General features: G+C 40.2%; 2 protein-coding genes across 2 annotated transcripts; both read left to right on the top strand.

Moving 5' to 3' along the window:
- The first annotated feature begins 1274 nt into the window (after window positions 1-1274).
- Window positions 1275-3668, top strand: LOC104919412 (cathepsin Z). The gene is made up of 6 exons (XM_010731425.3): window positions 1275-1473; window positions 1819-1982; window positions 2588-2767; window positions 2839-2989; window positions 3152-3314; window positions 3458-3668. Exons 1-6 carry the CDS (start codon window positions 1349-1351, stop codon window positions 3581-3583), a joined length of 909 nt encoding a protein of 302 aa, XP_010729727.1. The 5' UTR covers window positions 1275-1348; the 3' UTR covers window positions 3584-3668.
- A 5250-nt stretch (window positions 3669-8918) lies between these two features.
- Window positions 8919-11461, top strand: nanos1 (nanos homolog 1). The gene has a single exon (XM_010731426.3). It carries the CDS (start codon window positions 9121-9123, stop codon window positions 9796-9798), a length of 678 nt encoding a protein of 225 aa, XP_010729728.1. The 5' UTR covers window positions 8919-9120; the 3' UTR covers window positions 9799-11461.
- Window positions 11462-14309: the final 2848 nt, after the last annotated feature.

The following is a 14309-nucleotide window of genomic DNA, read 5'->3' as shown; positions in this document are numbered from 1 at the left end:
ATGGAGGGATTAGATTTTAATCAACGCATTAAATATGACTTTCTATTCCTGCAGATGGGAGAGGATGGCAGGCAGTCAATTAGTATCATGCTCTGTTTGCGGTCTCACAGTGAAGCCCGATAAAGTCTTTGTTATCACAGAGGCTGCAAAAGCATAAACAAAAAGACAAAGTGACATGTGGGAATAAGGCAACATAATGATGAGCGTCTGCCAAGGATTAATGCATCAACTTAAAAACAGCTCTTGAAAAGATATCTTTTGAATTAATGGATTTTTCAACCTAATGTTTATGGAGTGTTGATGTTCTGTAATTAATGCTACTAAAGATTTAAATAATGAAAAAGATCAATCTTTAATAGCAGTTACTCCAAAATATCAATGCCCTCAGACTGAAACTAAATTAGAGTCAATCTCTTCTACTTTTGACTTCTATTGATATGCTAATTTTCAAAATGGAAAGATGCTGGAAAGCATTTTGGCCAAGAAAAATCCACTAACTGCTTTTGTTAAAAAAATATCACTGGCCAAATTGTGTTCACTTTGCCTGACTTCCATAAGCTTTTAAATGGAAACTCTTAACTGCAGCTATTAGAAATATAATAGAAAACATCCATCCATCTGTTTTTGTAACTCTGTATTCTTATCAGGATCACAAGGGGCTGGATCCAAATACAGCTGACTTTAGGTGGGAGGACACCCTGGACAGGAAACATGTAGAAATGCAGACATTTGTAAAAATGTATACTCATGACCTAAAAAAACAACAAAGTCAAAAACAAACCAATTAATGCCCCTGAGGCAAAAGAAACCAAATAAATCTATTTTTAATTAGAAACTTTTCAAAATTAAAAATCAAAAATTTTTGTAAGTTTTTATTGTTTCAAACTTTTTTTTTTAACTGCCTGTTCATACACATGGCTTTGTGCTACAACCTGTTGATGACATTGCTCGCCTACTATCCTGCCTTTTTTCTACATTTAACATTACATCATGTTAAATCATTGAAGGTTTAAACAAGAAATTCAATTATTCAATAGATTTTAAAATCAGCTTCCTCTTTATTTTAAATTCATTTATTCCACAGCTTAAAACATTCAAACATAAAGCTTTCACTTAACTGCAGCATGAAGTGTTGTAAGCAATCAGCCAACATGTGTTTTCCAGCTAATCTGACAGAATGTGTTCACCCATTTTCTCCAATACGACCTGCACTAAATCTGAGCAAATCCCAGGTGAGATCAATAAAGCCTGATTAGCTTGATGACACACCGCTCTGCTCACTCTCTGTTGATATTTATGCCAAACCACAGTGGTTTGGGCTTCATTGTTTGATGCTTTGTGGCTAACCATGGTTCAGTCTGTCATTTTTTTTCTTTTCATGCACATGACAGTGGCTGTTTCAGCAAGGCAGTTTCTCAGGAACAGGCCTGGTTGTTACCAGCCAGTGCCCAGAAAACCTAATTTTGGGGTTAAGTAAGTTGCCAGTGCCAGAGTTTTGCTGTATAGCTCTTCATAGCATTCTGTTTGTTCGTTTTTCTGTTGTAGTGTCTATCACAAGGCAAGGCTAAAACAACTTCTAAAAGCCTTTCTCTGTATCTAAAAGCATGTTAATACGTTTTAACTGCTTGTATGATTGTTCTAAGGATGTATGTCACCCTCAGGTTCTTGACTTCATTCAGTCCTAAAAGTTTTCCTGCAGCCTTGGCCTTGTAGAGGGGTGTATTATATGCATTTTAGATACTGACAATGTCTGGCAAGATGATGTCAGTGCCCTTCACTCTAATAGTCATAAACTGACTGAAGTCTTGTCTCTTTCAGAACTACAGCTCGTCCTCATGAAATTCTGAACCTTGTTCAGCTGCCAAAGTCCTGGGACTGGAGGAATGTAAATGGCGTTAACTATGCTAGTCCAACTCGTAACCAGCACATCCCTCAGTTCTGCGGTTCCTGCTGGGCTCACGGCAGCACCAGTGCAATGGCAGGTTAGATATTTTTCCTCATTCCATCTGGTGTTCAGGAGATGTAAGTAATTTAGTTTGCCTCTAGTGGGTATGTATTAGCAAAAATGTTGAGTGATTGAAGTTAAACAGTTTAATATTAAAATAAAATTACAGTCAGGCTGTCTGTGCCCCCTGCTACTAGTCTTTATGCTAAACTAATTGTCCATTCTAGATTTCTATATTGGACAAAAAACAAATATTATTATTCTATGCAAAAAGCTAATTGTACTTTTTTAAGGTTGTGGATTTTGTTGGGAAACTCACTTGTAGCTTTGTACAAGTCTATACATCAAGACCTAGACAAAATATTTCAAAAGCTACTTGGCTCTCCCCATTAAACCTGACCCTGCTGTAGTCTGCCTTTCCACCATAGCTTTGGACAATTATGTGACTTTGAGGTTAGTAACTCACCCATTAGGACAAGGCATCACTGGGGAGGGAATCATAACATTCTTTCAAAATGGTATGCAAATCATATCTGGTGACAGAATGGCAGATGGGAACCTCTGATATCAAATTATTTGAGACTTGAGCCCAGATTTTCCAAAACAAATGATCCATTTGTGGGTAACTTTTGCCTTATGTAGACCGTATCAATATCAAACGGAAAGGAGCGTGGCCATCTGCTTACATTTCTGTCCAGCACGTGCTCGACTGTGCAGACTCTGGCACCTGTCATGGAGGGCAACATGGAGGGGTGTGGCAGTATGCCCACACTCATGGCATCCCTGATGAGACCTGCAACAACTACCAGGCAATTGACCAGGGTAAGAACTCTACAGCAGTGTTTTCTGATTTCTATGTTCTTCATACATGAGAAAACTACTCCTTCTCTCAGGATGTGACCTGTTCAATAGATGTGGGACTTGCTCAACTTTCGGGTCATGCAACACTCTGCAGAACTACACTTTGTGGAAAGTAGGTGACTATGGAGCCGTTAGTGGACGGGATAACATGATGGCAGAAATCTACACTGGCGGGCCAATCAGGTTTTCAAAGATGAACCTTGTTTTTGTTTTTTGTGCAGAGTTGTATGAATGCTGCACAATGTTTGAAGTTTTCCAAACTTCAAATGTTCTACCAGCAAAGCCTTTTTTTAAATGCCAAATAATTTCTCTTAAAATCCATCAATTGAATCCCTCTTCCCTCAGTTGTGGAATCATGGCCACAGAGAAACTTGACGCATACACAGGGGGCCTGTACTACGAATATGTAGAGACTCCTGACATCAACCACATTGTGTCAGTAGCTGGCTGGACAGTAGAAAATGGCACTGAATACTGGATTGTGCGTAACTCCTGGGGTGAACCATGGGTGAGTCATCACAGAGTAACGGCAATAGCTTCAGTTCTTGAGTGGTTCAATAGCTTTAAAACTTGGCATTTAAAAATTAAATGTTGGAATGAAATGCAAAGGGTGCACTCTTTATGATTCAAGTGTCTTTTCTTTTCTCCTAGGGTGAGAAGGGTTGGCTCAGGATTGTGACAAGTGCCTACAAAGGAGGAAGTGGGAGCAAGTACAATCTTGCTTTGGAGGAAGACTGCATGTATGGAGATGTGATTGTACCCTCAACCTACCTATAGACACTTAAGACCATGACTAATTGCAATGGGCACTTAATCTTCATCTTAATCTGATTCCTGAATAAAAAAAACTCCCTATTTTAAACAAGTGGTGTTTAGTTAAAATTGTGCTTTAAAATGATTCAGATCCTGACAGATCTTTTACATAAGTGATGTTTCAAAGCTTCTCAAGCAAAGTAGTTGCCCTCCATAATGAACTAAACAAGAGCACATAAGTAAACTTGTAGTACACCTACAGGGGAAGTATTTTTGAAGTAAGACTGAAAGGAGGACAGTCTGTAGCAAAGAGGATGTCATCTGAATTTCAGGGGTGTGGGGAGGATCATAACAAGCTACATTTTGGGGTGAACTATTCCTTAAGGCTTAGTACACCTGAGACCATGTGCCCCACAAACCTGCATTTTTAATTTGCTGCCCTATGCACATTGAAAGGCACTCTGCTTCTGGTATTTGCTAGTTGTGAAATTAACTTCAGATCTCTAGGGGGAAACTTGTTCAAATGTGCTCTGGAGGTACTACACATGTACTGATAACTTTTTTTTTTCCAAGAGTTGTGACGCAAACCACGTAGCCTAATTTGTTTCTCACTAGATAGGCCTGTAGAGCGATACAAGGTCAAGTTGTAAGGGGGTGTAAATACAATTCCCAAGGCTTAGAAGGTGTACACTGACAGAATTGTTTCCTGAGACTTATGAATGACATACAACATCCCTCCTGTCATTACTTGGAGACTTCAGGTCACAGTACGACTAAACTGAGCTAGTCTTTCAAAAGCCGAATGACATTTGTTTATTCTACATCAGAGCTTGACATACAGACCCACCTTCGTTTTTGGCTGACATGCTTTATTAGTTTCAATTCTGTCATGCTTCTGGAGTAAGATTCAGTTTAATCACCAGTTATCTACAGTGGCACACACAACTGCACAATGCCATCCTCTGAGTTTATGTGCAATTACAAAGAACCCATTTTCTTGCTGTTCAGCTGGGGAACAAAAGAAAACCGAACACTTAGATATTTGGTTCAGGGGACGCAACAATAATGAAAATGCATAAACACAAGCTGCTATGCTTTGCTGCTGATATGGAAATGCTTCCCCCATTAACTGCAGTTTCCATTCAGCATCTCTGGGGAGAACAAAGGATAATCAAACCTTTTAGAACGCTGTTAACTTCAAGCCTCCAAACCAAGGCAAAACCTAAGCCTATAAAGCTGTGGCATGTCCGAGTGGGGGCCCACTGTGAAAACAAATATTGAACATGATTTGGTTGCCCAATATTATGCGATCAAACCCCCACCCTCGAGCAATCTTTCACGTGAAATCAAATTTGCGCTCTGATTAAATTTCCTGCATGTTTTCTCATTTGCATAATCGCAAACAGAGCTCTAATGGCTGTAAATGAAAACACATGGTAATCTTTGAGTCTGAGGCTTAAACATAGAGAGCAGTCTTTCTAGTGTGACAAAAAAAAGCCATGAAAAACACAGGTTGCAAATGCACGAGCCATTTTCATATAGAGTGATTCAGCATTCATCTTCATTACAGTAATCAATATGGCAAAATGGATTTTTCAGCAATTCCTGCAAACCCATTATTGTTTCAGTGATCAATATGTGGCTCTGTAAACATGGAGCTGAAGGTGGTTGTTATAATACTGAGTATTACTGAGGCCTTTTGATGGTGCCGAGGCCTGGATTATCAGCTTAAATCGAGTTGGAGGGGAATATCAACTTCTAAAGTATCTTTGAGCAAGGCATTGTAATGATTTATCCGTCACAGCTGCCGCTAGCAGCAGTGAAGGAATATGCAGAAAGCTTCCCTGTGTGTGTGTGTGCGCTTTGTGTAATCCTTCCCGATGCATTTGCCTCTCCAAGGCCACTGCTGAAACTTGCCTCATGAAATAAGCAACAGAGAACAAAGGAAAACCAGACAGCCACACAACACATTCTGGTGTTTCATTGAAAAATGTGTTTTTTAGCCTAAGAGGTTTGAGACACAGTATCTGATGTTAATGATTCAAAACATGCCCAAATGATATATTTGAATTATTGCTAGCCGTATGAGCATATGCAATAAGAGTGGAGGGGATCAGATTTCTTCATGCATTCCATAATCACATCAATCATTCATTTATCATGTTAAATATGAATTGAGCAAACTTCCCCCCCAAATGCAACAAATCTTGTTCTGTTTGCCATCATACAGAGTCTGGATCACAGTGCTGAATGTGTTGATGATCTAATCATAATGCATGAAGCAGATTAGCTCGACGAGCTGGTATAAATCACTCATTATCATAGCCCTAACTTCAGCAAAAGGCACGTCTGAGCTGATTTGCATTGCATAATACATCTAAAGCACAAACAGCAAAACAATGTAGATGTAAGTCTCCTATTGCTAATGAGCCGACGCAGGAAATATGATTTGATCATTAAAAATAAAGTGTCTTCCTCAGCGAGCAATCACTTTTCCTGATGATCTGTGTTTTTCCTCCTAAGTCAACACTTACACAACAATCACTTAGTCAGTGTGATTTCTAAATCGATTTACAGCCATAGCCACCCCGCTGATGTTATGCATCATTCCACCGCTAATCCCACATCCTTGTCCAATATACTCATGCAACCTCGAGGCGGCTGCAGAATTAGCTTTAGTTAATGGATGAGGATTAATCCCTCTTAGTCACAACAAAATTAAGGAATAATATGGCCATGAATATTTCAGTTACACTGCAGCAACACAGGAATCTGCTCGCACAATCTGCCCTGGCGTGCAAAAAAAGAATTGGCGATTACATACATTATTAATGCTTCATCATAAAATTCATATTTTGCACCGGGCGAATAGAAGCTCGGGAATGAGAATCCAATGAGCAGTCAATACTATGTCAAACTAACTTGCTGAACACACAGAACAGAGAGAAATGGCCTCTAAAACATTGGAGCTCAGTGAACCGTGCTTTTGTTCCGCTTTTATCACTCTGTCTCCTAAGGTAGTGCATTCTTATTAGATCCCTTAAAAATAGATGTGAAGCTTCCAAGTCAGTGAGTTCTTGCAGCCTCCCCCTGGAAGTTTTAATTAGAACACCAGTCATGTTATCGTTGTTTCAAGAGGGCAGCTTCCACATTCCTGAGCTGCCCACTTCATTACAGGATCAGGGTCCTGCAATGAGTGGACTGCTTAGGACAGCTGCTTCACATTCCCTCTGGATTTTACCTCAAGAATCAGGATCGCCACTGTGCTTCCAGGATTCTTGTAGAGACATATTGTGAGTTTATAGACTCTGAAGAGGTCCTTATATAATGAAAACAAATGGTACAACAGCAGTTGATTGTCCATATCCCTCTACATGCAATGAGCATATGTGTGGATAACAAGGACAGACAATAACAGCCCTGATACTCTTATATGAAGGGCTGAAAAACACCCTGTAGACACAACATTGGAGATCCATGGCACCTGGATGACAGTGAAAGGTTATTCTATGTTGTTGTTGATGTTTCAGATGAGGGACTGATTTCATACCTCAAGCCACGGCTCAGTGGTTTCAAATAAAGGTATAGCCAAGGGCAAAATGGTCCATTTTGTCAAAGTAACATAAGATGCTGCCATTTCTTAATGTATCTAAGGAACTTTGCAAACTCTTGCAACCGCAACAGATGTCTGTTTACAAAATAGAAAAGCAAACACTTTTCTTAAGGTGTGGCTGTCATACAAGGTCTACATGGTTGAATTAATCTAAATTTTCAGGCCAGACCTACAAGCATGACTCAATTTCATAGTCTTTCATACAATACTAAGAAAAGACCACAAAAGACAAATATAAAATTTTTGTTGGAATTGTGTCAGTGTCAATATGAAAAATCCTGCATCACCACCCACTTCATTTGGAATATATACTGTGATTGTAACTGTGTTAATTGACTGTTTTAATTTGTCATATTATAGTCTCCAGCCCCACACCGACCCTGATCATATTTAAATGTAGCTGTCAGGTTGATGTGAAGACGTACAAAACAAACTCAGAATCAGAGAGAAATCTTTTGTTTTACTACGATGGATACATGATGAATACGATTACACCCAAATTCTAAATATTTTTGTCTCTACCTCAAAACATGAGGTTAATTAGATTTTTTTAAACTTCCAAAATGTGTTCTGGTTACTCTAAATAATCCAGTTTTGTCAGTAGCTACTTAACCCGACCAAATAGTCCCTGTGGATGCAGAATCCAGATGTATATTGTGTATATTAGTAGTCCTGACTGTTGAGCTCCTCTCTCCAAATGAGCAAGTTGCCCCTGTCAAATCAGAATATACTAATGACATCTGGCTAGTGGAACATCATGGGTGACTTTGATCTTCCAGCCAGTGGCCATCATTACTGTAGGTTTTGTTTGGCACCCTCATTCATTTCGGGGAGGAACTGAGGGAGGGACGGGAGGGGTCTTTCGGTTTAAATGAGCTGACCTGTAATTGCACTATACTGCCCCCTGTTGAAAACCTGCACTGTGTTTTGTGTTTACATCATGGCTGAGTGGACTGATGTGGTGTTTTGTCTGTACTTTATGACAGCATGTGACAACACGCTGAGGTGTCCTGAATGGTTTGTTGTTTACAGTTCTGGAAATGAACAGATCAGTTATCAAACTTTTCAGTGATAAATACAGACTGTAGATCTGCATATCTCTGAATGTGCCTAAAGGCAGTGCCATATCCCAGTATTACGCACATATTACATAATACGCTCTCATGAATGTGTTGATAAGACGAGAAAAACACTGTGACAAAATCTAAAAACTACACATTATAATACAACAATTGGAAATCACGATGTGCACATTAGTGTGTCCAGTAAATAGAGCTAAAAACCCTCTTCAGCGTGAGGAAACATGAGTGTTTACGGTAATTATTGCTCCTTCCAGATATGATGGCTGCTGTCTGGAACAAAGGCCATCTGCGCATGGCTTACAAGGGGTTAACGTGTGTGAACGCCCGAGTTGGCGTTGATTGTATTCACGCGCAGTGATAAACGATATTGATTCAAGAAACCTGCGGAATTGTAATGTTTTGCTACGAAGGAGGAACAAAGAGCCAAGCCATCCTGCTCTAACGCGCTGCAATAATGTCACTGACTCCTATGAGGCTTTGTGCTCGAAATGATCCTTCTGCGCACAAATCATTAACCATTAACTACTTTTTAAAAGGAAAATGCACGAATCCTTAAAGGCCAGAATGATGATTGATGTCGACAAAGCGCCTGCCCACAAGAAAACAAGTCTGTCCAAATGTGGCTTTGAAGAAAGGGAGCTTGCTTTCAACCTGATCAGAAACTTGGTTTTGAAGGGAGAGCGCCCCGCCCTCCTGGTCCTTATAACCAGAAAGCCTGTTTGCAGGACGCTCAAACATAACAGGAACACTGGAGACCACATCGCTGTGCATGAACCATTCCTGGAGACGAACTCTGGCTACAAAGACTTTACGGATTACACTGGTTGTTTCGCCTTTTCACCGCAAGCAAACGACCAGAAGTGGCAATGGATTTTCTCAATCACAACTATTTGAATGCGCGCAGCCCATATGACTATACTTTTAATTTCTGGAACGACTATCTCGGGCTGACGACGTTGGTTACGAAGAATAATAAGCTCAGCATGCCCCAGAATCCCAACTCCATCACCGAGTCCCTGAAAGCGACCCTGGGCTTGGACGATTCCCCGACGTGTCCGTGCGTAATCACGGGCGGCGTTGGAGAGAGCGGGCACATGGACTGCTGCTGTCCGTCCGGGAGCCCCCCACCGGCCTCCATCCTGGACCTGAAGGAGCGTTTCTCTATACTGAGCCCCTTCCAGAACCAACTCGGCGTCCAGCCGGAGCGAGAGGTGGGCTTTGGTGGAAGCTTCGCGGGGTTCGATCTGTTCGGTATGGAGAGAAAGATGCGCAAACCCGCTTCCAGGAGCAAGCAGGAGCCCAAAATCTGCGTCTTCTGCCGAAATAACGGAGCGCCTGAGGAGGTGTACGGCTCTCACGTCCTGAAGACTCCGGACGGCAGGGTTGTGTGCCCGATTCTGAGGGCTTATACCTGTCCCCTTTGCAGTGCCAACGGGGACAATGCCCATACAATAAAATACTGTCCACTGTCAAAAGACCAACCATCCCAGCGACCATTAAAGGGAGGGAGGGCTGTGGGTGGTAAGAGGATGAAAATATTCTAAGCAGACATGAATATAAAGTAAATTGAATTGCACTGAACAATTTCCAGATGACTGTTTTGATTTCGGCTCTAGCCTTTATCCCAGTTTCATAAACATAATGATTTTATCTTTTTTTTCCCTCTAAGATCTCTTATATTTTTATAGTTCTTTTATCCACATAGAATAATTTTATGCTTTATACATTGGATTTATTTTTCTTGCTAGTTTGTAGTCATTTGAGCGTGTGCACATAAATACATGTATCAATAATCACAAAGTGTGAATAAATTTTAAGAAAAAAAGTATTTTGGTCATGTAGGGAAACACACTGACATTGGCAAAGGGGATGAATGTCATATTTCTATCAAGTATTTTTGTACGGTTAGCTAAGCTCGCTACGATTTTCTTTCTCGTCTTAGAAAACCAAAGTTATGTTTGCCATTAAAGAAGCTCAAGAATGTGTCATTAATGAGTACTTGTGTGCGTCTGACTGGAGGAGGAACCTCTTTGATCCCATCTGCCTGCCTAAAAAACTCCACAACATATTTTCCAACTTGCCCCGAGAGTTGATATTCAATCTGCGAGGCAGGAAGAAAGAAAACAGACAATGTGGCCTCTGTTTAGAGCTCATATTCTCCGGGGAACATTATAATCAATTGTTGCCAAGCCAAACCTCTTTTCCAATCCTATGTGAAGAGAACGTTATCTGACTTTACAAGCAGTCAGAAATGAGAGATACTAGCCTACATTTCCTTATGTTTACATTCCCAAGTAAGGGCGACACACTGGATTTCTTTTCTCTGTCAGGTCTCTCTTTCTCTCTATGGTGTATTTTTCTTTTATTATTATTTTATTTGGTTTGGCCCTGACAGTGTATTCACCTAGAGAGTCTCTTCTCTATGTTATCAAGTCCCATTTTACCTTTCACTCTGACTCTAGAGTGAAAAAGAGCAAATGAATGTCAGTAAACAGCAACATATTATCCCGTCATTTCTTTTCTGAAGTATCCAAAAAGAAAAAAAAGGAAAAAAAAGAAAAAAAAGATGCAAAAATGTTGTGAATGTATGGTTGAAAGTGTCACTTGCAGAACTGCACATTTCTGACAGTTTTGTTTACCAAAGGAATACAATTGCATTCGAGAAAGAAGAGAGATTTGCTGTATTGTATATAAAGTGATGTTTATTCAGTATTTTAACATTTCAAGTGACTTCAGAGGGCGCTACCTCAACAGGATTTTGTACTTACATGTAAAATGTCAACAGCAGTTTATTGATATAGTGCTGCCATTTATAATAAGGGTTTTGATAGTATTTTTGATCTTTGTATAACATAATTGTATTTTCATTTTGTTGCATTTAACATTATGGAAGTGAATTTCCAAGAAGCTATAAGCATTGCTCACCAAAAGGTGATTGTCTGTAAATAATGATTATACCCATACTTTTTAAAGTTTAGTTGTTCAATGTTACATTCTTTAGAGTGTGCAAGAGAGTGGATATTGAAAAAGGCGGAACAAAATTTGCCACTTTTAACAGAGTTTTTTTTTTTTTTTTTGGATTAAATGAATAATAGAAAAAGAAACACTGTTGAACTTTGTTATTTATATTTTACCACAATTTCCTGTATGCTGCTGTGCAGAATAACAACATATGAATCCACTAGAGAAATAAAAACTTATCAAATATTTGGATCTATGTGGTTGTATTCTTCAGTTGGTTTACTCAATTTCTGACTGAATATATAAAGTCGTTTTAAACAGAAAAGTTGTGTAAGGGACTGTTTTACTGACTGATTTAGTGTTTTGCAGAGGAACTGATTAAATCACGCAGGAAAGTCGACCAAAAGCACATTTACAAGAATGTCCCTGCTAACCGCCTCACTGTTTAACTAACACAAACTGAATGTGGACTGAATGTTGAGCCCTCATGCATACAGCAACACATTTCGCAGAGAAAAAACATCCCTTTAACCTTTGATTTTGGACAAACTCAAACTGTTCATGCTGCTCTTGTATCTTAAAGATTTGTCTCTGAAGGACAAGCAACAGTGCCACGGTTGTTCGTGGTTGTTTAGGGAGGTCTGCCCACACAAGAATGTCTTGGCTTATGCCTCGCCATTCAAACGGATCGTGTTTGCACTGAAGTGGATTGAATAGCTGGCCCTCGCGGCCTTCTCCGCCTGCCATCTGTGGAATGGCTGCTGCAGACATATTAAGGGGCTCAAAAACAGGCAGGAAGCTTTGCTGCTGCTTCTTGTTTTTTTGGAAAAAGTCAGAGTTGTACATAGTTGTGCAGCTGTAAGTGCTTAGGACTTACTGCAGCAACTTGGTTTTCTTACAAATGTCCCAGCAGTGCAGGAACAATAAATAGAGTAAAACCATGATGTGCTCATGAATGACTTTACTGTCTGTGGCCCGACTCACCAGCAAAACAACCCCAGACGTTTATAATTGCCGTTGATGCTGAGCATACAGTACAAAAAGACATCAAGTAGACTGTACATACATTAGCCTGAGGCATCCGACTGGTGTCATCCACACCTTAGCTGCTCTTCCCACCCTCCTCCCACTCTGTCCCCCCCCCTGCTCTGTCTTCATGCATCTCTCCAGCTGAGGCTGCAGCATTAAAAATGGATGACTACTAAGTGCAACAGGGATTTATCTCTGTGAGAACAGTGGTGAAAAAGCCTGGAGGGCTAGCATTTCATGCAAGCACAGTCAGCTAACAGGTCTTATTCCCGCTATGCCGCAGCCTCCATTAGCCACTCTGCAGTGAGGGCCCATATAATCTATTTAGTTGCACCATTTATGAGATATGTATCTTTCATGATCATATAATATGTCTTAGCTGGCTGTTTCGGCTGTTTGTGTGCACAACAAATCTCTCTGCGGAGCTTGATGGGCAGAGCTATGTGAGGCCGACTTGTTTGTGTGTGAGGCAGGGAAGTCCTGTCGTGCGTAGTTTAAGTTCTCTGACAAAAGCGAGCGATGAGTGAGGAAAATGTTTTAATTAAAGGGCAGCGTTATCTGTCAGGTGTTGACTTGGAGTAGTTATCACCAACAGGATCCCCCCTGGCAGGCGATTAAGACTTAGCTGATGCCAGCAGCATTAGTTAGTCTTTGCTGTTAATGTGATTTAGAGGATTCATTAATTCAAACAAGCTCAATATCATGGTGGCTGCATGAAATGTTTCCTGGTTAAAGTGCTGTAGTTACTGTACAGGAGAACAGCGGATCTCAACGTTTTTTGTCCGATGCACTACTGTAGCCCAATCAGACAGGCCCAGGCACTCCTTCATCATGCCCTTTTTGATAGATGGGAGATCTTCACGGCTTTGCTTGATAATATTTCACCGCAGAGAAAACACAGTCACTTTGCTTGATCGACGGCTGCACCTGGGAATCCATTCAGGATAAAGTCATCCTGACATTGTCAGTGTTTAGCCTCACTGTCTTTGTTTTTTTTCAGCAACCTCTGACAAGTTTGCATTCATACTGTCATTTGGAGTAGAAGAACGTGGATGTTTCAGCCACTTATCTATAACTTTTTCTTAGCTTTTTGCTAAGTTGTTTGCACACACTCTCAGCTGCGACATAGTTGGTAGATTTTTGTGACATACCGTCAGCCTCACAACTCTTTTAAACTGCATTTCCTCTGAAACATACATTTTTGGATATATATTATTTGAAAATAATTTATAGTTTTTCAACTTTGCCGAGCCACTCCACAGTGTCTCCACATACTGCCTGGTACTATAATTGCAGAAGTACCTTGTGGAGTATCTAGTAATCACTACAGTAGATTACAAGATGACTTTGTACTCTGAAAGCATGACCTCTTCTTGACCTCAGGGGTCCAAATTTAGGTTAAAGGGTAATTTCTCTTACAATGAAATGCAGATACATTACTCTATGCCTTCTTGTAGTAAGCAGTATTGTCATCTTAAAATGAATGACTCGAACAATTGGCCATTTCAAAACCATTCCTCTTCTTCATAAGTCAATTTAATAATGTTAAAAAAACAATAATATGTTTGAGGTCTGGACAGTTCGTTTATAGGTAGGACCAGAAAACACATCCCTCTTCATAGTTGCAGTAATCATAACCTCTCTGTGGGTTGCTGTATGGTGCCAGGTTGGCTGCTGAAATATATATATATTTAAAAATATTCTTGATTTAGTTGCTTTCTAATGGAGTTGAATAAAAAAAACGGCATCAAAATACAATAGTTAAAAGACCAGCGCTCTTAACCTCTGTGCGTGGTGTAATAGAGCTGAAACATTCAAACCTAATCTCTCTGCTTCTCCAGGCAGGACAAAGCAAATACTGAAATGGCTCTGGTGAATGACCTAATGGTCCATTTGCATAACATCCTTCTCTTTCATTGACCCACATGACAACAGTGTGGAAGACTGATAATAAGTTACACATGGGCAGAATTCATTTACGGGTCCCATCATTTTCCAGAATACACTTGTAATGAGGATACCCCTGTCGCCTAGCAACTCCTGGAGATAAAATTGGACAGCAGCT

The sequence above is a fragment of the Larimichthys crocea genome, chromosome I (genome assembly GCF_000972845.2).
Source record: "Larimichthys crocea isolate SSNF chromosome I, L_crocea_2.0, whole genome shotgun sequence".
In the NCBI taxonomy this organism is placed as follows: Eukaryota; Metazoa; Chordata; class Actinopteri; family Sciaenidae; genus Larimichthys; species Larimichthys crocea.
This window is presented reverse-complemented; position numbering and strand designations above follow the sequence as displayed.

Excerpts from the sequence above, each read along its gene's own strand:
- LOC104919412 (XM_010731425.3), top strand. The coding sequence starts at position 1,349 with ATGGTTCAGTCTGTCATTTTTTTTCTTTTCATGCACATGACAGTGGCT. Across the intron at positions 1,474-1,818 it reads AAACCTAATTTTGGGGTTAA|AACTACAGCTCGTCCTCATG; the intron begins GTAAGTTGCCAG and ends TGTCTCTTTCAG. Across the intron at positions 2,768-2,838 it reads CTACCAGGCAATTGACCAGG|GATGTGACCTGTTCAATAGA; the intron begins GTAAGAACTCTA and ends TCCTTCTCTCAG.
- nanos1 (XM_010731426.3), top strand. The coding sequence starts at position 9,121 with ATGGATTTTCTCAATCACAACTATTTGAATGCGCGCAGCCCATATGAC.